Below are 22,536 nucleotides of genomic sequence, written 5' to 3'. Positions count from 1 at the left end.
GCGCGGCGGCCAATCATAATCCAATCCACCACCGCGCCTATCGCTGTTATCTCAATATGTTGTGCCGCCTGCGGGGGCTGCTGGCCGGGCCCGTTCTGTGTGCCCCCCTCCCCTGACAGCTATGATGCCCGGCTGGATATGGTCCACGGAGCACACGCCTCGGCCACCCGGCTAATCCGAACGGGCGCGACACGCGGCCGGCGTCATTGAAAGCCGGGCCCTAATGAAGCGCGAGCCCCCCGCCGGCCCGGGTGGCCCCCGCCCACTGATCGCGTCCCCCGGGACAGAAGCGACGCGTAATCTGTTTTAAAACTGAGAAGCCGGCTTGGAGAGTCACCAAAGCAGAACTGGTTCATTGAGTGAGGCGCGGGCGTGTCAGGTGTCGTGGGAGCGGGCCGGGCGCGGGGCCGGGACACTGGGGATGAGTCTGGTGTCTGGGGGAGGGTCGGGTGGTATCGACCGACCCGGATAGGCCGACCCCTGGGAGCTGCACTGACAGACCACTGCCACCGGTAGCCCCGGGACACTCAGGGGGAGACAGGTCAACAGGGAAAACACACCAGCTGGTGCAGAGGCTTACATAATGGGTGTTCATCAGAACTGTAAGGGCCAAATGATGCCATAGCAACTATCAATGAACATAAATCACACGATCAGCTGCGGTACTAGTCGAGTATCTTCCTGCTTACATGGACTCATTTTCTCGAGGTAGAAGTGAGACTGTCAAAAAGTAAATCGAGCCCCCCGCCCCCTCCAAACAAATCCCGAATATTCCCCTAAACAAGCGGCATATATTACAGCGACATGCACGGAGAATGCGCGTCTCACCACTCACCTGAGGACTTTGGCGTGGCCGCCTCCTGCTTCAGGTCCAGCGCCGCCACCTTGGTGTTGTTGTTGTTGTTTTCGCACAGTTTGTCCGTCTGGTGGTCGTCCTTGCAGAAGAGGCCATGCTCGGTGAGCGCGAACTCGTCACCAGGCACCAGCTGCCTCTCACACAGCGCACACCGGAAACACTCCACGTGGTAGATTTTGTCCTTCGCGCGCATCACAAAGTCCGTCTTTCGAAACCCATCACCGCACTTTTCACACTTGGTTCCGAACAGCCTGAAACGAAACAAATTAGTCGTGAAAGTAGCATTTGTTCGTGACAAAATAGCAAAACGAAAAATAACTTTTAAGGCCTGGCTTTGAAAAAGAACAAATATTTCCTCCCACGGTTTAAATAAAGTATGTATAGTAAATAATTTAAGTCGGCTGGCACCGAGAACTTTTGAATACTTTGACGAATTGAGCCTATTGAGTGGCGGTTGTGTCGACAGACCCGGCGCACGGGCAATTTACCAATGAAACACGAAGGAAATAACTGTCATTAAAACGTGTTGTGGACAGTAGCTGTCATCATCAGGCCTCAACTGTCTGTGGCCTGCTTCTATGGCTGTTGTTTCATTCCTCCTTGTTTTGCCCACCGCACGCCCTCATTTCGGTGAAACAGCATTTCGGGATTGTCTGCACCAACTTTGCTTTTAGTGGTGCGCCGAATTCTGCGAGCGTCTATCCAAAGTTTGGGCTATTGATTTCACATTGTACGAGGGGAAGATTGCTGTCGTCGACCAAATTGCCTTGCAATGCGGCCCGTGAGGCTAATTATCGTGCATAGTACGGGGACGTGCTTTCAAACGTCACATAACCATGCATAATATTGCTTTAGCATTTCCACCGTCATTCTTTGGTAATGCTCTATCCTGGCCCGAAGCAGAACTTTTTGCCGGCCATGCAGAAGAGGGAGCACATTTTCTTGCTAAGTAGGTTCTGACAGCAATTGCATGGTATAATTAATGATTGCATGCAATTGCATTGCATGTATGTGGCTATTTTCATTGTAATGCGCACCCACCAACAGTTTTTTCCTCAAACAAATACTTAGCACCGGAATAAGGAAACAGATAATTGTGAGAAACAGATAGTCAGACTACTTGTAGTGACAGTGGGCTGATTCGCGTTGACGTCCTTTATTAGTCCTTTAGGTATAATTCGCTCATGTCGTCTCGACCAGAGTCGCCGCCACCGTCACGGCGCCACCGCCACAGTCATTATCACTATCACTATCACTGTCACCGCCACCGCCACCGCCACCGCCACCGTCACTGTCACCCTGTCACCACCTCTGTCATTGTCACTGTCACCCTCACTGTCACCGCCACCGCCACCGCCACCCTCACTGTCACCGTTTCCGTCACCACATTCATCGCCGCCGTCACTGTCAGCGCTGCTGTCACCTTCACTGTCACCGCTGCTGTCACCGTCACTGTCACCGGTTCCGTCACCGCATTCATCGCCACCGCCCCAATTTACATTGGCTCGAGCATGCGACAGAGCGTATCCAACTTTTTACGCGTGACCATATCACAAGTTGGCACAATGTAGCTCGCGTGTGAGCACGGGCGCAGGTCAAAACCGTGACCGCGCCGCCCTCCCCGTGACGTTTGGCGGCCGGTGTGCCTGCCAGCCACAATTAAACATTAATGACGGGCGGTAATTTGAGCGGTGATTGCTCGCCCGACACCGCTTTTTGTGTCGCTCGCTGCTGACGGCTGCATGTTGAATCAGATGTGCCGGTCCGATAGGGCGCTATCAGCCGAGTGGGCACCAAAATGAGCCGTCTGTGCCGGCCCGAGCGGCGAATAACGCCGCCACTGTTGTCGCCACTGTAGTCAAACAGCGCTTGTCGCTTCAGCGGACCCCGGGAAACACGGAAACACGGAACGGTCAAAGTCTGACGGACGGACGACCATGTGATCGGAGGTCATGGCAGGACAGACAGTACTGAGTTATCTCGGTCTCTGCCTGTCTGTCTGTCTGTCTGCCTGTCTGTCTGTCTGTCTGTCTGTCTGTCTGTCTGTCTGTCTGTCTGTCTGTCTGTCTGTCTGTCTGTCTGCCTGCCTGTCAGTCCGTTGGTCAGGCTTACTCTCCCTCTTCCTCCCTCTCTCGTCCTTTTTAGTTTTCTGAGCTCGTTAATCATCTAGCTCATTTAACAATACCTTCAACTTTCAAGTCATTGCATTGCAACTCATCACTTCAGGTGTGCATTCAAAGCTAAATATCATTATTTCCTACAGGTAAAAGCTAAACCGTCCAGTAACCTCCACTGAGATGCTGTTTTGCCGTGAACCCACCTGACGTAGTCGCTCTTGCAGTAGGTCTTGCTGTCCCGGACGAAGCAGGTGCACGTCTCGTCCAAGAACTGGTTGCACTCTGCGCATCGGAGGCAGGCGGCGTGCCACTCGAGGTCCGGGGAGACCCGCAGGATGTACTGATCGTGAATGGCGCCGCCACAGCCAGCGCAGTGTGACGTTTTCTTTCCTGTCGAACAGACACCAAAAGACGGTCATACAGGCATCAGACAATACGGAGTGCATTGAGGGCCTCCCGGGATTCTGTTGCGACAACGAGATGTTTTCCTACTTGAAAATGTTCATTAAGATCAGCATAGCTGAACACACGATCCTTGGTGCTGAGGAAATGTTCGTGTGTGGAGTGTGGACAATTGTTGTCCATCAGGATTCAGAAATGTTTGATCATGGAAGAGTGACGACGCCCCTCAGTCTGTTTCTGCAAGCTTTTGGACGTCATGGCGTGTTTCCAGACTGGCTCATGGCTGTCCAAAATAAGCCGCTGCCAGAGCACGCAAGCACGTTCTCCATTGATGAAAATCTACGCCTACATAAATAAATCATAATGCGTGCCAGCTATGAATATTTACATCTATAAAGTGATTACCGTTTCCACACTATTTCACAAAATCCATGCGCATTTTCTGCAGCTCTGAACGCGTTATTCGCGTGTGGACGGCGGACGCCCTAACTAGTTGCTGTAGAGTTCCGAACTAGGCGCATCACTCTCAATATTGGCCGCTAATCTTCCCCGATCTGAGAGAGCAGGACAGCGGGGGAACCAGCGGGTAATAGCGGAGATTGGCAGCGGCTCAGCGGAGGGAGTAGTCAGTCGATAACATCTTATCTTGTCCGAGTTCACCTGGCATATGTCGCCTCCCCTCTCCAGCCAGCTGTTCGGAGATCAGGGCAAGATCACGCCACTTTTTAGCCGCCGTGCCATGACGGATGCTCGCAGCCAGGGCCGCCGCTGTTTTTCGCATGAGTGAAAACGTGTGTCTAGAGGAGGATGGAGGTGAGATGGATTAGCCGCCGCTAAGGTGTTTGGTAGGATTTGATTCGTCTCGAACACCTGTTCATGTCGATTCTCTCCTGACGTTCGCCGCCTCATGGTTACGGTGCATCTTTCGGCACACAGTTTACCTGCTTTACTAGATGGACCTCTGTCAACACCGCCCCTTTCTCCTGGGTCTGAGTCTGAGTCCGCATCTGCGTCTGCTTCTGTCCCTCCATCTCTGTACCAGTCTCTTGTCCTGTCTTCGCGTGAAGTCCCTATCCTTCATCCCTATCCAGTCTTAGTCCTATCTTGCCTCCCCCTTCTTGTATTATCCCCTCTTGCCCCACCTACGAGATTTAAATTGAGCATCGAACCGGCACATCGTCGGACTCTTTTCCAGCTGGCTAATGGTCGGATTTATTTTGCGCTTCTTTATCCTGTCCATACCTTTCTATGTTCTGAAATGCCTTGTTTCATTCCATACCAGTGTCTGCCGCGTCTTGTCCAATCTCACAAACATTTTCACTCACCCAGCCCCTTTTCACTCCAATCTTCCGAGTTATTCTGCACTTTCAAAACACTGCATTTTCTTTGGTCATGTCCTATCCGCATCATTTTTTCTTCGATCATACCTCACCATCCCCCGTTTCTCCCGTCACGTCAAGCCCTTCATGAAGCTTCACTCATCACTCGTTCTCTTGTGTTAACAGATGCCTCGTCCCGTCCCATGAGGTCATAAGAGGTCAGCTGAATCCACCAGAGGTCAGCCGACGCAGGGGTCACATCACGGTCACGACCCTGAGCGCCGTCCGCTCGTCAGATGTTTCACCGTGATAACGCACACGAGAGACAGGAAGGCGGCGATTATTTCCCAGTGAAAACGGTGTGCGCTAACAATTACTGTGACGCGATGTAACAGCTGGCTGATTCCGAGACAACACCGGCCACCGAACAACGGGCCGCGGTGGAGCCGTTCATAATCGGGCGTATAAGGGTGGCATTGAAAAGGTGGAAGGAAAGGCGTGATTGTAGAGTGGAGGGAGACTCTGGGGACAGGACACGAAAGAGAACGAGATGTTTAACATGTTTCTGATTTGTATATCTATATATCTTTGATAGCTCGTGGAATGCCTAAGGCTCAAAAACGCAATCGAAACGTGGCCCATCTATGACAGATCAGAACTTTGGTCTCATTGGCCTCGTTTCATAAAAGGAATTACTTACGGCGTTCCGTCAATTATGCCAGATTTGGCGTATTTGATGCCAATTCGGTTTCATAAAGCCGGAGACCGGAGTAATTCACGCCATCGAAATTACGGAGCTTCATTTACGGCAAATGCTCGAATCCGGACCAATTGATGCCATTTGGGTTTCATAAAACGACGTAATTAACACCAACTATTTTAACAAGTTCTTGATACCAGTGGTGTAAACTGCGCACAAAAATGTTGCGTGAATTTGAATTAATGTGAAGATTCGAAGCTAATTTTTAATATATTTTATAATGTTGAGCCCGATGAGGAAGAGAGAACAGCCAAAATGAGAAAAAGAAACTGCAAATCCTCTGTACCAGTCGCTTTTTGTGGCAGCTATCGGAATTTTGTTTATTCGCCGCGCCGCGCCACTTTCGTAGTAAGGCACTTCTGCTTAGCTGGCTTTCTGCTGTTTTCAGTATATTGATTTAACCCGCGCGGGGCTGGGGTCTCCAGCCGAACGCGCGGGGCTGGGGGGGGGGTAAATTTTACCCCCCCTGTTATCTCCCGAACTAATGGTCCGATTTGGAAAAATCAAACGCCAATCGAAAGATCTCATCACGAACTACTTAAAATATGTACTTAATTTAAAGTTTGAGGTCAAGGTCAAGGTCAGGTCAAGGGTACAAATTGCAAGTTTCTACAGTATCGGCCTTGCACCGTAGTTGCCGAAGAATGGAGTCATCGACTGAGACTGATTGCCCAAAACGTGTTCTTAGGCTACCAAGACAATATTCTTTGCATACAATATCATTCAGTGGTCAAGGTCAAGGTCAGGTCAGGTCAGGTCAGGTCACCAAAAAACAAAATATGGAAAAGGGCATGTGCGACACATGTTTTATGGATCATTTTACTCATAGAATTCAATAGGCACACTCAATAAGTGATATGGACCACCTCTGGATGAATTTCAGGTCGAGGTCAGGTCAAGGTCAGGTCAAGTGAGGTCAAATTTTGTAGTTGGTTGTTAAGGCCTAAAAAGGTGTCTATCTGATGCAGTTTTTCACGACGAATCGAATGGTGCTATTTTTGTTTCCGTGCGAGGTCTAGAACTTCCAAAAAATCATTTTTCAAAATTTTTGTGTGTCGTGACGTCATAAAATCTTGAATAACTCCCACATTTTTGAACCGATTCTTCTAAAAATTGGTATGTAGGTGCACATAGACCACTTCTCTGACATATATTCCGGTTTTTTCGATAAACTCAAAATTTTGGATTTTATAATTATTTTCCCAAAAAAGTCAGTTTTTAGAAAAAATTTGGGCCAAAATCCAAAATTTTCAAAAAACCGAGATAGCCATTTGATAGACAAAGTAGAATCACGCATAACCTTTTTTGTTACGTCTTGATTCCTTTAAAAATGAAGATGTTAGCGGCGTTTCAACTTTTGCCGTTTTTGAGGCGAAAATCGCGAACATGACGTCACTAAAACGTCAATTTCTCAAAAAATTTCCGACGGATTTCGCTCAAATTTTCAGGGAACGTGTCAAATTGATGTAAGAAAAGGTATTGAAAGTTTGGCGGCGCTGCGCGCCGCCGTTTTTGAGATATTGCAAAAATTCGCGAGGGGGGGTAAAATTTACCCCCCCCCCCAGCCCCGCGCGGGTTAATAAAGGATGGTCAGCAAAATCGATTTTGTTTTTTTCATAAATAATTTTTACGATTTAAATTCAACATAATTGTTTTATAATTTCTTGTAAAAAAATAAGTGTTGATATGAAATTGTAATTTGTAGGACGCTTGATAAATTACGGTAACTACCAGGGTATATTGAATGTAACTACGCAAATGTGCTTAGTTACGGAGGTGTAAACAATTCCAGTTGTGGCTTTGTGAAACCGCTTCATTTGCGCTCCGTAGTTTGAAAGGGTGTGAATTACGGAAAGGTGTAAGTTACGGCAGAGATTTATGAAACGAGGCCATTGTGACAGTCTTTTCATGAATAACCCAACGAACGCTTTCATTAGGATGTTTTCAGAGCAAAACAATGAGTTAAAATCCCAAGTATTTCCAGGTTTGAATTTGTGCAATCTTCAGTATTTTTAGTTGTAAATCGTTTGTAAAATGCTTTAAGCATTTAATATGAATGGGAAATGTGGTATTTCTCATGAGTGATAAAAATAGTAAGTCCCATCCATGGTTAGAGGCACCAGTTGTACGGCACGTTATTGAAAGAAGGAAATGGGTGATAAAGCGATTCTTTGAAAATTTATTGTTCGCCAAAGAAAGTCGCACTAATCTCCGACTAATATCTGTCGGTTTATATCTGTAAGCCCTTTCTAACGAACATGGAAGCCTCAAAGAAAGTGAGTGTGTGCATGTTGAGGGGAGGCAGCACCCTTCTGGTCTTACTTTGTGAGAAACTCAAAACACCTATGACCTATTTGTTGTTCCACGACAAATCGACAAGTGCCCTGCACCCTCATATTTTATTTTTTGCTTAAAATTGGTCCAATGGGTTGTGATGGGCGGGGAAGCCAGCTGTGGCAAGGATTTGTTTTTCTTCGAACAACGGTTTCCGAGATATAGCCTCGGGCAATTCATGGAGGTCGCGCTGCAGCCCTATGTTTGGCGGCCTATAATTAAAAAAACTATTGGTTTTCTACGATACAAACTTTATATGGTTCAACTAACAATCAACCAACAAACATTTTGGCTGTCTTGGATTTTCAATTTTTGAAAAATTTTGATCACGTGACCTTTTGACCTATTTTTCGAAGAGTGACCTTGATATTTTCCCCACTGAAGGTTGCAATTTTGTCTGATGACGATTAAAGCCTTATCAATTGTCATTCATATGCGAAAATAAAAAGTGGCTATCGCCCTGCGTTGACCTCAGGTCCGGTCATTTTTATGACCTGTCCATTATTACGAGCGGGAGCGACAGCGAGATCTCATGTACTACTTAGGACATACGTCTTCGCATTGTTGTTATCATGATTCTTAGCGGTATCTCCTCAATAATAAATTTTAATTTCATGGAATGTTGAGACTTTTGGTAAAAGTGATGGTCACAAGTTTCGCACCTTATATCGCTAAATTTACTCAAGGCCTTAGTCGCCTCAGCCACACTTCTCGGCTTCCATTTCTACACCAATGCCTCCTCAGTCCAAACCGTGGGTCACTGAGTTTCTTCAGATGATCCGGCAAATGGGTTTGTAGCTTTTCCCCAGTATTTAAACATTCAGTAAACATCCCAGACAAAGCATGTAATTTAATGAAAACAGGCATTTAACTGCGTATTACAGTATGCACATTAGTGATGTCAATTACGGAAAATCGAGATACCGATGCCAAACCAAATACCAACAATATCCATGGAAAAATACCGAAACCAAATTGACTTGGGAATATGAGGAAAATACCAACTTTTTGCCAAATTCTCAGCCTCTTTTACATTAGTGAGAATTCATAATACCAACAAAATACCAAATCCACACGCCTTGAAATACCAACCAAATACAATCCCGCAATACAATACAACGCAATACAATCCCAGTGAATTCCGATAAAGTTTTATATCTACAAGCATAAACCTGGGAAAAATATGACTCTAAAACAGCACATACCAACCAAATACCAAGTTGGTATCGGTTTGGTATCGGTATACCAAAAGGTTGGTATCCGAATGACATCTCTAATGCACATGGATTCCACAGTTATCGACCGACTTTGCTGAACCAGGGCATACGAAGCGCAAATTAATCATTTATTTCGGAAAACAGCAGATTTTTTAATGTTCAGAACAACGTTGAGACCAAAATTGCACTGATAAGAAATGTCTGTAGGGGAGAGTGGAGCTAGTTGTTACAGGGGTAAGTTGTTACAAAGGAAATATCTTGAAAAATACTCTTGATATGGCGCCAATATTTACGCTAGCAGAAAGGTTACGCACATTTTACATGTCACTGCAGGCTCAGACCTGGTGGAACGCCATGTCGCCCTGTAGGCGCACAGGCCCAGTGCGACTGGGGTAAGGTGACAGCAAAAGTATTTTTTTTTTTTTTTGCTGGCCAACACTTTGGGTCGTTTTTTTTGTCAAGGTTATTTGTGTAAGAATGTTGAATGTAGGTTCACAAAATTAAGCGATGATTTCTTTTGTAAGATCACCAAGTAAACCGCACTAGCCTCTTCATGTAAACAAACATTATTTGAGTTCAGTCTTGTGAGAGTCGGCCGCCGCAGGGCCGGGGCATGTTTCAAGATGGCTACCCAAGACTGCTTATAGCGTGCTCCATTTCACCTGGGCGTAAATTTCGTGCAGAAAATCAAACTCCGGTCAGTGGCAATGCATGGTGCCCTTGGCGTCGCAGTAAAGGCAGATCAGAGATTGAGCCATGTTTGATGAGCCTTTTCATGCGTGTGGAGTACAGTAATGGTTTATGCTTTATTGTTCTTGCCTTTCAATGAGAAAGGAAAGCATGTTTAGTATTATCCATTACGGGGGCTTACGATCGGTTCCGATAGGACGGCCAATGACCGTTATAATGATGAAGAAACTACGAAAAAAGATGTGTAACATCTTACCCCATATCGTGTATCAAGTTGCCCCACAATTTTTCAACTTACCCCAAAAATCTTGCTTTGGTTTTCTGAATTTCACATAAAAGGGAATAGTCGTAAATAAGTGAAAGTTTGCATGTGCTTTCCAAATTAATTCAGCTATAATATTATAGCATGTGACCAAATTTGGTGCAATTTTCATTGAATAGCTTGGCCACTAAGTGCAGAAGACCAAAAAGTGTAACGCATAGCCCCACTCTCCCCTACTCCTACTGACAAAGACAAAGACAAGTGTTACCTACTCATATAACATTTTCACTAAATTAGGCAATGCACTTAAAAATTGTAAACTCTTCTCCATAAACGGCAAAATGTGCATAATTTCTTCATCGTTCATTTTACCAGCGGACATTGTCAAATGACCGACATACAACAAAACAAAAGTCGTTTTTCCTCCGTCCGTTTAAAACACTCACTTGGAATTTTCCTTCAAAGTTCCCTTTTCATCATCTTTAACCCGCGCATGACTGGGGTATTTTCCATAACGCGAGTGACTGGAGGGGGGGGGGGGGGCTCTACAGAGCCCCTCCTATCTCGGAAACTACTGGGCCGATCGTCAAAACTCAAACGCCGTCTGATAGCCCTGACACAATCTGTCGAGCGAAGTAAAAGTTATCAGGATTTTGGGTTGTCCACAATTTAGGCTCTGGCCGCCGGCTAATAAGTCTGATCAGGCTCATTTTCGGCTTACGAGGTCTTTGATATATGCCTTTAGATACCCTGAGGGAACCGAACTTGATTTTCGAATTTTTTAGGTCAAGGCCACGTCATCCTAACTCGCGAAATTGTATATCATGTTTCGGTCACATGACACATGTATTGTTTATGGTCCATTTTATTCAAAGATTTCGAAAAGAATATCGTCTGTGTCATGTGAGGTCATTTTCAGCTGAGTTTACCTGAGTTCAGGTCAATTCAGGTATAAATGTCATGATTTGAAAATCAAATCTTTCAACAAAAAAGGTGTCATTTAGATGCAATTAAGCTCAGGAAAACGATGGTGCTATTTATATTGCTGTACGATGACGTACAGACGTACTGAAAAATGGAATCGAAAAATATATATTTGTGAAATTTTTACTATAATGCGTATAACTTGGCCATTTTTGAAGATATTGAGGCTTGAGCTAAAATTTGTCAGAGTAGGTCACCAATGGGCAGTGTAGTACTTATATTTCGTTTTGTTTAAAAAAAAAAAACACATATATGTGCATTAATTGTAAGTACATATTTTTCAAAATTTCAATCCGAGATAGCACTTTGATAGCCACATTCATTTGAAGTCCACTCATTCAAAGAAATTAGATCTATTAATGTGTGAGATGGTGCTTTTTGCCATGATGAATAGAAATAGATATGTGAAAATGATCAATAACATGGCAGAAATGTAAAACTTTTATTGTAAAATAGGCCAAATATGAGAATGAGCTTTCGCTTTACAGCATCATCAGATTCATTGTTTACACAATGAATCTGATGATGTCACAATGAATCAACAATGAATCTGATGAATCACAATGAATCTGATGAATCACAATGAATCAACAATGAATCTGATGATGCTGTAAAGCGAAAGCTCATTCTCATATTTGGCCTATTTTACAATAAAAGTTTTACATTTCTGCCATGTTATTGATCATTTTCAAATTAGATCTACCTTAATAACTGAGCTGTAGAGAGCGATTGCCGTAGTTCATTGTTTTGCATAAAAATCGGCCGACATTACGTCATTCTGACGTGATTTTTGGCCAACCTATGGTAGCTAGAAAGTCTACATTTTTTATACAAGGTGTCAACTAGATGCCGCTGAAGGTATCGCAAGTTTCGTGTTGATACGTTACATGGTTTGGAAGATATTGCCGAAAAACGGAAGAGGGACTCTGTAGAACCCGTTAGTCATGCGCGGGTTAAAAAAGACTTATGTACTGTACGGACAGCCTTTCATCGTCTTTGGAAAGCTTCCAACAACCAAGATATGTTAAAGGCCTTTTGGAGGTATACCTATGTGTAATGTGCTGGTATTTATATGAATTAACCCGTGCCGGGCCGGTGCTCGGCACCATCCGCGCCGGGCCGTCTGAACCCCCCCCCCCCCCTCCGCCTAACATGGCCCCCGGGCCAGTGAGTGACACGCAATGCGCGGCATTCGAAAAAGCGTCAAAAATAATAGGGAAGGCAATTCCCTCAATTTTTGGACCAGGTCAAAGCTTAAGTCACCAGAGTTCATCAAAGGTCACATTTCGCCTATTATGACACTTTTTGACAAACCAGCGCATAACTCATGGGAACGAATAGAGCTACAACACCGCAGAAAAGCGCTTTTGATAGCATCTTTGAAAGCTCTTCCTAATTCATGCTATCAAATTTGACCTTAGGTCAACGATTTTGTCCTTAAAAATGTAAAAACTGTCAAAATTAACGTTTTACGGATTATGTTATCTGCAACAACTTTTGTCTCGGAACTTACACGACTACAATCGTCACATAGCGTCAGCTTTTTTGCAAAAGACGACACATACTCCAGGTTTAGCAAATGAATTAGATTTTGAGCCAACCTTCACACCATTAGAACAAAATATCCGTCCAAAAGAAGCATTTAGCCATTTCAATGGAGCTGCTCCATGATTGACACTTGTCGAGTTTGTACCGAACTTTGAGCTTTCATAGCAACATTGCACCAAAGCTATGTTTGGAGTTGATGGTTCTGTGTGTTCCGACGATTTTTGGAGCAAGTTAATTCAGTGGCCTCCGCCTAACATGGGCTGACGCGAGGGGAAACTTTGCTTGACTACGAGCTACTGAAATCAATAACTGAGCTGATTTTGGATGGATCAAACTGTCTTTAGCACATGTGTTATGCCACTTAGGTGTTGGCTATCTTTTATTGACAAAGTTCTTCAGGCAAATGAAAGCGGCCAGCCAGTAGTTTGCTATTTATAGCAAAAGTTTGCAGGACTTTGATGCAATAAATCCTCTGATGTTAAATGTTTTGCCAGTTTGTGTAGGTCCGCGGTTAATCTGGCTTAGTCTCTAATCGTGGTGCAACTTCAAAACAGCTCATTGCTTTTCACATATCACCACACCTCAGTGCACATTGAACAATAAAGGGCTTCTTGCATGGGCTATCCACTCTTGAGTCTTTTCAAGTCCTTGTTTGTCCCAAGGATCAAGTAGTTCAACTCATCATCAATGAGCAGAACAATGCAGTCACAGTTCACCTTCAGAAACACTGCTTGATACGCTATGAATAGAAACCAATCCAAGTGTTGATTCGGCTGACTTCTGTTCACTTTGTGACAGATTCAGTATCAGTATCTAAGTATTGAGTCTTGATCGTCGATGGCCCAGCTATGCGCTAGCCGCTAGCCCCAGCAGCCGTGGCCGATAAGTCAACTAAACCCTCTGACTAGCGTTGAGACATTGAGGTTGCCCATGAGCAGTGCTGGCTGGTAATCAATCATCAGCTCTTTCAGTGCTGGAGGTGATCTTTCGGAGCGTTGGGCGATCTGTCAGCTCACGCATCCGACCAGCGCGGAGGCAGCCCATCTGGACGATGTCCTAGCGCACCTTTTGGCCTGCATGAAAGCAGACCCTTACTGCAGAGTGCAGACTCTAAACCATGGAACGAACGTTCAATGTGACCAAATATCATCAGCAGCTCCAGGTGGAATGTCAGTCAGCACTGTAAAGAGAGTGCTGGTCCGAGCTGAAAACAACGCTGGGCGTTTGGAAGCGATCGGCACTGCCCAGCGCTGCTGTGACCAGCGCTGGGCGCGGTAGTCAGCTCTGCCTCCAGCGCTGGTCGCGGTGGTCAGCTCTGCCACCAGCGCTGGTCGCGGTGGTCAGCTCTGCCACCAGCGCTGGGCGCAATGGTCAGCTCTGCCACCAGCGCTGGGCGCGGTGGTCAGCTCTGCCACCAGCGCTGGGCGCGGTGGTCAGCTCTGCCACCAACGCTGGGCGCGGTGGTCAGCTCTGCCACCAGCGCTGGGCGCGGTGGTCAGCTCTGCCACCAGCGCTGGCCACCAGCGGCCCTGCGGCTGACCATCAGCAGCCGGCACCACATCATTAGCACGAAAATCCGGCCAAACGCTCGCTCCTATCTCCGACATGATAAGCCTGACAGCGACTAAAAGCTTTTCCATCCCGGTAGCAGGAGCGCCAGGTTCTGCCGCCGGCGAGACGGAGCCTCCGGTAGCAGCCTCAACGTGGGCATCCTTGGGATAGGTCAGGTCGTGTCAGGTCAAACAGGTCCATGCCAAGGCCAGGCTAAGGTTAGTTTAAGTAAACACATGCACTGATTAGCGAAAGACGCTTGGCTCCTGCTTACCGTGAGCTCCGGTGCGGTCGCCCATTGCGAGGGGCGGACGGTGGCGGCCTGTCGTCCAGTCTGGTTGCTGGATCTGGTTGCTGGTTGCTGGACGACGCCCACGGTTTGGTAGCTGGTCCCAGTTGCTGGCTGCCGACCGTTGGTGGTTGACCAGCGATGGGCTTGGGTTGCTTACCAATGGTGGATGGTTGCTGCCCAGTGGTTGCTGGTCGCAGTCCAATGGTTGCTGGTTGTTGTCCGATGGTTGCCGGTGGTTTGTCACCACCAGCCGCAGCAGGTTGCTGTCGGGGCTCTAATCACGTGACCGCGGGTTCTGCCGATCTCTGGGCACTGATCACTGGCGCGGTGCTGGTTGCTGGTGGTGGCCGCTGGTTGCTGGTGGCCGGTGGCTGGTGGCTGGTGCCGCTCCGCCCGCCGGCCGGCGCCGCTCTGACAGGGCGCCGCCATTTCCCGGCCCGCTGGCCCCGCCCCCTGTCACGTGACCGGCGCGCTCCGCCCGCCGTCTAGCCAGCATTGATTGGAGACGCCGGCTCAGCGGCGGCGGCGGCGGAACGCCTTCGTCCGCCGGGACCCAGAGACGAGCCAGCGCCCGCGGGCAGAGGCGCCGAGGGAATACAGCCCCCCCCCCCCCCGGCACGGGTCCACGTGGCCCGGAGGCCGGCATTGTCACGCCAGCTTCCAGATCGATGTTCGATATACAGCGTATCGTGCTCCATCGGAGCGTGTTTGTGTGCTATTTTCGTAGTTTACCGAATTATCACCAAATTTAATCCGAAACCGAAGCATAATTGTTAGAATTTGAATTACACTTTGGAGCATAAACTTGAACTACGTTCTCACTTTAAGTGTAAGTGCTTTTTGGAGAATTTTGAACATTTTCGCTGTCTCTCTTTTTAGGGCATCATAAACTCGATTTTTTCTCAGTTTAGTCCCAGCTCAAACGTGTCCCTAAAATGTGCGTGACTTAAACAGCTATGACATATCCACGGAAATGAGATACCAAACAAGAACAACAAAAGCAGCGAAACATCGGTGTGAAATATCGGTACAGTAAATAAATGCCTGTTCAATCAAATTTGAAGTCATCGTTTCCTTACTGCCGATCGATCGAGACATGTTCTCAGGCTCACTTGCAAAGAAACTCTGAAAGAGATGGTTTCGAAAGAGGGGAAAATGGAGTGCACGTATGGGGCAACAGATCACACAAGCTATTTGAAAATTATTGGCACTTCCAGAAAGGTGGCTGGAGACGCAGGAAGAGGGCAATGCTCATAAAAAACGTTCCCAAGTTTCCAAAGCTTCTTGGTTGCTCCTTTCTTATACCTATGCTCATCATGCGGGTGGACAATTAGGGGTTTTAGGGGGTGCTCGAGCACCCCCTGAAATTCATAGGTCACCATATAATAGTGCTCCAGTGGTTGCTTAACTTACTTCTGATTTCTGAGACACAAACTGCTTTGCTCAGTCGCGAAGAGGGTGATGCTGTTGGGAAAGCGTGCTTATTTGTGCTTTTTAATGTAAAAATTATACGCTTCCATTCGCCAGTGCTAAAAAGCACCCCCTGGGAGTGTGACAATTATCCGCCCCCGTTCATGCTGGTATGCAGCGTAAAGCAAGCAAATTACAGCAAAAGATATTTGCTTTGTTTTCATTCTAGGAACACTACGTTCTTTCACGAAATTCCGGCGCTGTTGGAGAGGCGCCTGCCCAAAATGTGTCCCACGAGTCCGTCAATGGTGAAAATGAAAATACAACACAAAACCGAAGGAAAAAGATATGTAGAGGGAAGAGATACGGAAAGGGAGCTCGTCATATCACTTGTCAGTCTGAATCTACACAAGCTACAAGGTAGCGCCGGAAAAGGAACACAATTCACGTACCTAATTCCTAACCCAAATTTTTGCAACTATTTATCGTCTTTTTGGACTTCACGCCAGCAACTTGCCGTGTTTTTGGATTCCGCTTTAGAGCAGTGAATTCTATCTGACTAGGCATTACATTGAAATATTCCACAAATTTCTCTCGTCAATATCAAATGCTCACAATCGCTATACCTTCACCAATGAAGCTCGCATTGTGTAGATCACGGCCATTCTTAAACGACAGTTATCTATGGCTCAGTATTTTGTTTTAGCTGCTTCGGAAAATATACAGCTTAAGAATAAAACATGTGTTGGAATTGGGAACTTCTGTGTTTTATCGACATTTCTTCCTTGTTCAATTCTTCACGGAAGATGCATCGTAGACATTTAATGTGCACCAAAGCTCAAGGTTACCTAGCAAGCTAGAAAGCTACATAGATAACGTGCCTTACACTTAGCAAGCTAGAAAGCTACATAGATTACCAGGTGCCTTACACTCTACAGGCCTGATAGATAACCGTTTATATATAAAAAAAAAAATGCTAAGAGTGTTGAGGCTTTTTGTCATCAGGCGTTCTCAGGGTATAGGTGCTGGTCAATTCAGCAGTCGCTGTGGCTCTTAGAACAGCTGCTTGTTGGACAGTCGCTGCTCCCGAACAGCTGATCGGTCGGCCAGTCACCGATGACCGATGACAGGGTCTATTTGACGCGACCTGCAGACGCGAGCCCCCCGCTCGCCCGCGGCGGCGGCCGCTGCCGACCTGTTGTTTATTGTTTGTTGGTGCTGGCACGAGTCCAGAGGAAACACGGTGTGCTGTGTGGTCTTGGACGGCCGCCCGGTCTCACAGCCACTGCCGACAGGGACAGGACCGATGAGACGCGCAGCATGGCTTGAAACATGGCTTACCAACGTCAGGGGGCCAATTTCAGCGTGCAGGCTCTGGCTAGAGGAAGCAGCTCTTCCCCATGGTTTCCGCACTCCGCATGTCATGTACGTATATGTGCTGGCTGTTTGCGTTGATCCTCTTTTGCCTCACAAATATTCTGTATTTTCTACTGCATAAGTAGCCTGACACTTTGCGCTCATATGCTCCCAAGTTCCCAAACGATTTTGCGCTTTCCTGTGAGAGTGACTTAATAATAAGGTTTAAAAATGCTGCACTTTGAACTTACTTGGTGGAATTACGTAGATGATCTACGATGTTGACCAACCATCGACATGGTAACCCGATTACGACACACTAACGAAATTTTGTGTAAAAACAATTCGGAAGCTTCGACCAGAACGATTTCTTGTGGATTAACCCTCGCCCGCACATGGGAGAAGGGGATGGTTACCACCCCCAGGTAGTTTTTCTGCTCTGCACTAAACATTGTTAACCCTCGCCCGCACATGCCATTTTCCCATCCTAGAACGCACATGGGGGGGGGGGGGGTGTGGTTGCCACCACCCCCGCGTCATTTCGTTCCTGTTGGAGATAGAGCTTCGCGGTAAAGACTAAAGACCAAAAAGATTCTTTGGGAAGAGACGAATCCAATGATACCCAGTTTTGCCTTCTCAGGTCAATCATTGACCTCCCAGGTCAGGTCAAACTAAAAAATGCTGCTGTTTTGGGTCACCGTTGGATATCAAGTGCGCTGCTCACCATATGCCGATGACGATGCCGTTTTGTGATGCCAAGCAAGCTAGGACCTCTTTGTCACATTATCCGACCAGGTTTTTGCTTCTGAGAAAGCAAAAACTGAAAATTTCCGAAACTGAAAATTTCAAGTTTCTGTGGTGTTTGGTTTCGGAGATATGACCTTGTTCTTCAAGTCATGTCATGACCCAAATGACAAATATCCAACATTTTGCGTTGGCTATGGGGCTTGTGAGCTTTTGACACCTTGATTACGGCCTTCTTTGCCAGTCTTACCTCCCACCTATCATGGAACATGTTATTCGACAATGTACAGATGTCAAGGTCAGGGTCAATGTCAACCTAGGTCATCTAAAAACATTGCGTTATAGGCAAGCTGAATTTACTTTTTGTGAAGCTTCTTCGACTGTATTTTTGGTAAAAGCTTCTCATTTCATGATCTGATGTAATATGGACACATAAACAATCAGTGCACACATTAGTATCAGTGTTCGCCATTGGCCGGGCCAGCCCAATGGGCCATGGGCTGGGCTGGGCTATGGGCTGGACTGGGCTGGGCTATGGGCTGGGCTGGGCCCTCAAATATAAAGGATCGATGGGCTGTGGATGGGCTGGGCCAAGAACTGTACAGTGGAGTCAGGGGTTCGCAAAAGAGACAAAAACTATAATTACATAGCTTATTAGTGTGCGAGACTCAAAGACGAGTTAATAAAGCACGCATGCAATGTGCATTGGGCATGCTGCTCGCAAAAGATTGTTTCTTTGCTAGCTTTGAATGCCTGTGTCCAGTGTCAATAATTTTTAATCCATTCGTTTTTGACGGGCTGGGCCGGGCTGGGCTTTGACGAGTTATACCATGAATGGGCTCGGGCTGGGCCGGGCTGTGAACCCATGGGCCTGGGCTGGGCTGGACTGGGATTTTGCGGCCCGTGGCGAACACTGATTAGTATACACACAGATACACACAGACATACAAACACATATCATTGATCTTGACCTAACTTGACCTGAAATGACCACAGCCAGTAGAAACCTAGTCGGATAGTTTGACAAAGAGCTGTTTTAGCTGGCTTTGCACCACAAAAGGCAGCGTCATCGGAATATGATGGTCACAGCACGTGATAATCCAACGGTGGCCCCAAACAACAACATTTTTAGTTTGACCTGACCTGGAAGGTCAATAATTGACCTAATGAGATTAAATTGGGCACCATTGGATTTGTCTCTTCCCAAAGAATCTGTTCATCTTTGCTGCAGAGCTCCATCTCCAGCAGGAACGAAATGGCGCGGTGGTGTGGCACCCCCCACCCCATGTGCATTCTAGAATGTGAAAATGGCATGTGCGGGCGAGGGTTAAAGATATAATTTACTTTTCACAATGCAATGTTATGTGTAACTACCCTGCACAGAACCGCTTACTCGATTTTGACCTGGGTAACAGTAAAAAAACAACAACAAAGTTTTCTTAAATCTGTCAACACTTCATGCCATCGCAAGGAAATTTGGTGCCAGCTGCCACGAATGACGTCATCACAGTGTGCTCATTTTTCAAGACACCATTTCCATGTATGTAGTATGTACCGAGCACAATTTGAAATTGAAGATTTCAGCGGTAAGAAATTCTTGGCGAGACGCTGAAGTTGCCAAAACTCAAGTAACAGCTTCGAAAATGAGCTTGGAGCCAAACCATTTTAGCAAAAAAAGAAAAAAAAGCATGTCCAATGTACATACATACCTGTTTTGTTTTTGCATAGTGCTGCATATGTGCTGCGTGAAGCCCTACATGACGCTGCTAGGGGCATTTGAGGTCATCAGAGTTTTTCGTCAATGCCTCCCGGCTCCCAATGAAGTAGTCAGGGAAGCCACCGATTGCCCTACTTAGCCGACATGCCGAATCGATTGATGTGCGGTATGACTTTCTTCTACCAGCGTAGTGTCGTGACCTGAGCGGCTTCGACCTGACTTTGTTCAACACTCCTAGTTTACCTTTTGCTAACAAGCCGTAGATTTGTGACGCCCTTGAGCACGACAAGCACTACGACGCTTGCAACTTTGCGACTTTTTTACGAAGTTATTTACCAAAACAGGACTTTTTTTCGTGAGGCCTGTGTCTTGACCTCAGAGATCACCAGTTGACCTGAGACCTTACGATGGGAAAGCTCGCGCGCACAGTCGCTTCTTTAGCGACTGCGAAGCTCTACCTCAATTAGTGGATAAAAGCAGCAACCCCCGCTCCACTTGCCCGATTTGGTTATCTTTTGTTTTCATAGTCAATGACAGGACAGGACAGAACGTTTTTACGCCTTTTCAGTTTCTTGATGACTTTTACGCATTACATTTTCTCACATGCACATCCTTTGCATATGACTTTGAGCAATGAAACCCTCATCAGTCTAGAATGGTTGATTGCAGAGTGCAGGCCCCCTGATCTGATTTTTTTTTGTGTGATAGATTCGAGACAGCCCAGGTCGTATAGCACTCTATCATTGCCTTATTTTACGGCATTCTTCCTGCACTTTCTTATCCCTCGCATGTGTGCGGCGTTTGCCAGCTTCTAATGTGTAGGGGGGGGGTCGGTTGGACCCCCCCCTTGCCGTTTGGCCCCTGATCGAGCTAGAGCTTCGCGGAAAAAACGAGCGTGTTGCCCGTGACGAGAGGAAGCCGATGATACCCAATTTTAAGGTCCTAGGTCATTGCTTGACCTTCCAGGTCAGGTCAATGACCCAAAGTCGGGAAAATCGGGACCTGTTAGAAAGTCGTAAAGTGTGGCTGCTAAGGGGTTTTTCGGGGTGCTGATCACGAATATCGTGTTAGTTTTGATCACAGATGATGTCTTGAAGCATTTAGACCAGGTCGGGTCAGGTCAGGTCAGGTCAACCAGTAGGCGTCCTGACGGGTATTCGTAGTACGTGTCAACCGCCTCTGACAGCTTCGTAACATGTTACGAAGTCACCAAAACTACTTCGTAAATGTTCAAATGGTTGCTAAATTCGAATTCAGCTCCAAAAACTAGCCTAGAAACATGTAAAACTCGAAAAAGTGACCCGAGGTCACCCGAGGTCACCAAAGGTCAATGACCTGACCTGACCTTCAGGTGACCTTGACACACACGGGAGTAACATCAAATCACATGTTTGAACGTTTGAAACCACGAAAAGCTTGCAAACACGCGGCTAGTGCGAGCCGACATACGCGAAATTGCGATTCCGGCCAAACATGGTCTCGGAAAAGAGGTCACAGGTCAAAGGTCATTTCGGTCAGGGTCATGAAATTTTCAGGGTAGGTGTAAAATTGATCAATGCGAGGGTACTGAAAGTTTCGTCGCGATCGGCCGCTTTTTACGCGAGTTATTCGCGAAAAACCATGGGGGGGGTCCATCCGACCCCCCCCCCCTACACATGCGAGGGTTATAATGCTACGCCTCCCCCTCAGGTTTTCCGCGAATATGTATAAAAACGGCTGAAACGAACAGGTAACATTCTTTCATATATTTTCCGCACACGATATGTAAACCTTCAAACGTGGTCATTCAAGACAGTGGCGCTGCCAGGAATTTATTTCGGAGAGGGGATCATCGCCTCCAAAGCGGGACCCCTAGTATGCGGGCCCCCAGTCCCACCCATTTTCTTTTTCAGAATCTCCATATTTGATACGCATTTCGCTGAGCGAGCCCCCCCCCCCCCTTACTTGCACGAAAACCCTGAGCGAGATTGAATCGGAAAGTTTTGATAGAACAATAGCTCGGTAATCACCCGGTGTTCAATTTCTGCGCAAATTGGCCACGACAGAAATATATTGTTACTATGAGGTATGCATTCGGATCTTTCGAGGCCGAAATGAGCCCATTCCGCAATATGCATTTCATATATCATATATGCACATTACACGGAACTGTTGCCTGCTTCTGTCAGACAAGATTTAACCCGCGCACCGTAGGGCTATCGGCGGACCCTACCACCCGTAGGGGGGGGGGGAAGATCTCGGAATTTTACCGGCCGATGTTCAAAATTCAAACGACGTTCGATAGCCCAACCGGTGAACTACCTTGTGAACGACTTTCATTGACCTAGGTCAAACTAATGACGTCACAGGTCAGGTCAAAGGTAGGACTTTCATCGTTCACAAGCATTTCAAGAAATGTGTTGTGAAATCGAGTAAATTGGTAAGTTAGTGAAAGTAATCGATGGTAGACTGTTCGTCATACACATACTTTGCTATCTGAGGTCACTGATACCAGGTCATGTTACATAGGTCAGGTGACTGGGGGTCACAATATGAAAGTGACGCGTGATACATGTTTTATGGTCCATTTTACATGATAAATGCGATTATGTGGGTCAGGCAGCCTTTGGGGCCAGCCTAGGCTACGTTCTGGTGAAGGTCAGGTCAAGGTCAGGTCAAATCAGGTCAAATTTCAAAGTTGATATTTTTGCATGAAATGGGTATCGTACTGGTTACATATGCCTCCCCCCCCCCCCCACTAGGGTGAAGTTGGCTGAGACCGCCACTGGGGCGTGGGTTAAAGAGCTTTAAAGGTAGTGTGCCACCTTTGAAAGATTTCCCATTTTATTTTTCCTAGGATAAGAAGCTTCTGTTTTTACCTAATATCGCAAAAAAATCAAAAATGGGCCTGGAATAGTGCCTTTTTCGCCTAAAAGTTTATCGGTTTTTAGATATGTATAACAACCGTAGTGGGCTCACCTGCAAACAGGCGTCGGGC

General features: G+C 46.6%; 1 protein-coding gene across 1 annotated transcript in view; it reads right to left on the bottom strand.

Annotated features, from left to right (window-relative positions):
• Window positions 1-14,748, bottom strand: part of LOC122377359 (insulin gene enhancer protein isl-1-like) — a 60,613-nt gene extending 45,865 nt beyond the window's left edge. Inside the window, exons 1-3 of the mRNA XM_043357291.1 lie at window positions 14,315-14,748; window positions 3,177-3,363; window positions 836-1,107 (exon numbers count right to left, since the gene is read on the bottom strand). Of these exons, the coding sequence (XP_043213226.1) occupies window positions 836-1,107; window positions 3,177-3,363; window positions 14,315-14,339 (484 nt within the window). The 5' untranslated portion in view covers window positions 14,340-14,748. The remainder of the gene's footprint in view (window positions 1-835; window positions 1,108-3,176; window positions 3,364-14,314) is intronic.
• Between the last annotated feature and the right edge of the window lie 7,788 nt (window positions 14,749-22,536).

The sequence above is a fragment of the Amphibalanus amphitrite genome, unplaced genomic scaffold, assembly GCF_019059575.1.
Source record: "Amphibalanus amphitrite isolate SeventyFive unplaced genomic scaffold, NRLGWU_Aamphi_draft 000043F_arrow, whole genome shotgun sequence".
NCBI classification, from domain to species: Eukaryota; Metazoa; Arthropoda; class Thecostraca; order Balanomorpha; family Balanidae; genus Amphibalanus; species Amphibalanus amphitrite.
Note: the sequence above shows the minus strand (reverse complement) of the source record. Positions and strands in the feature narration are given on the sequence as shown.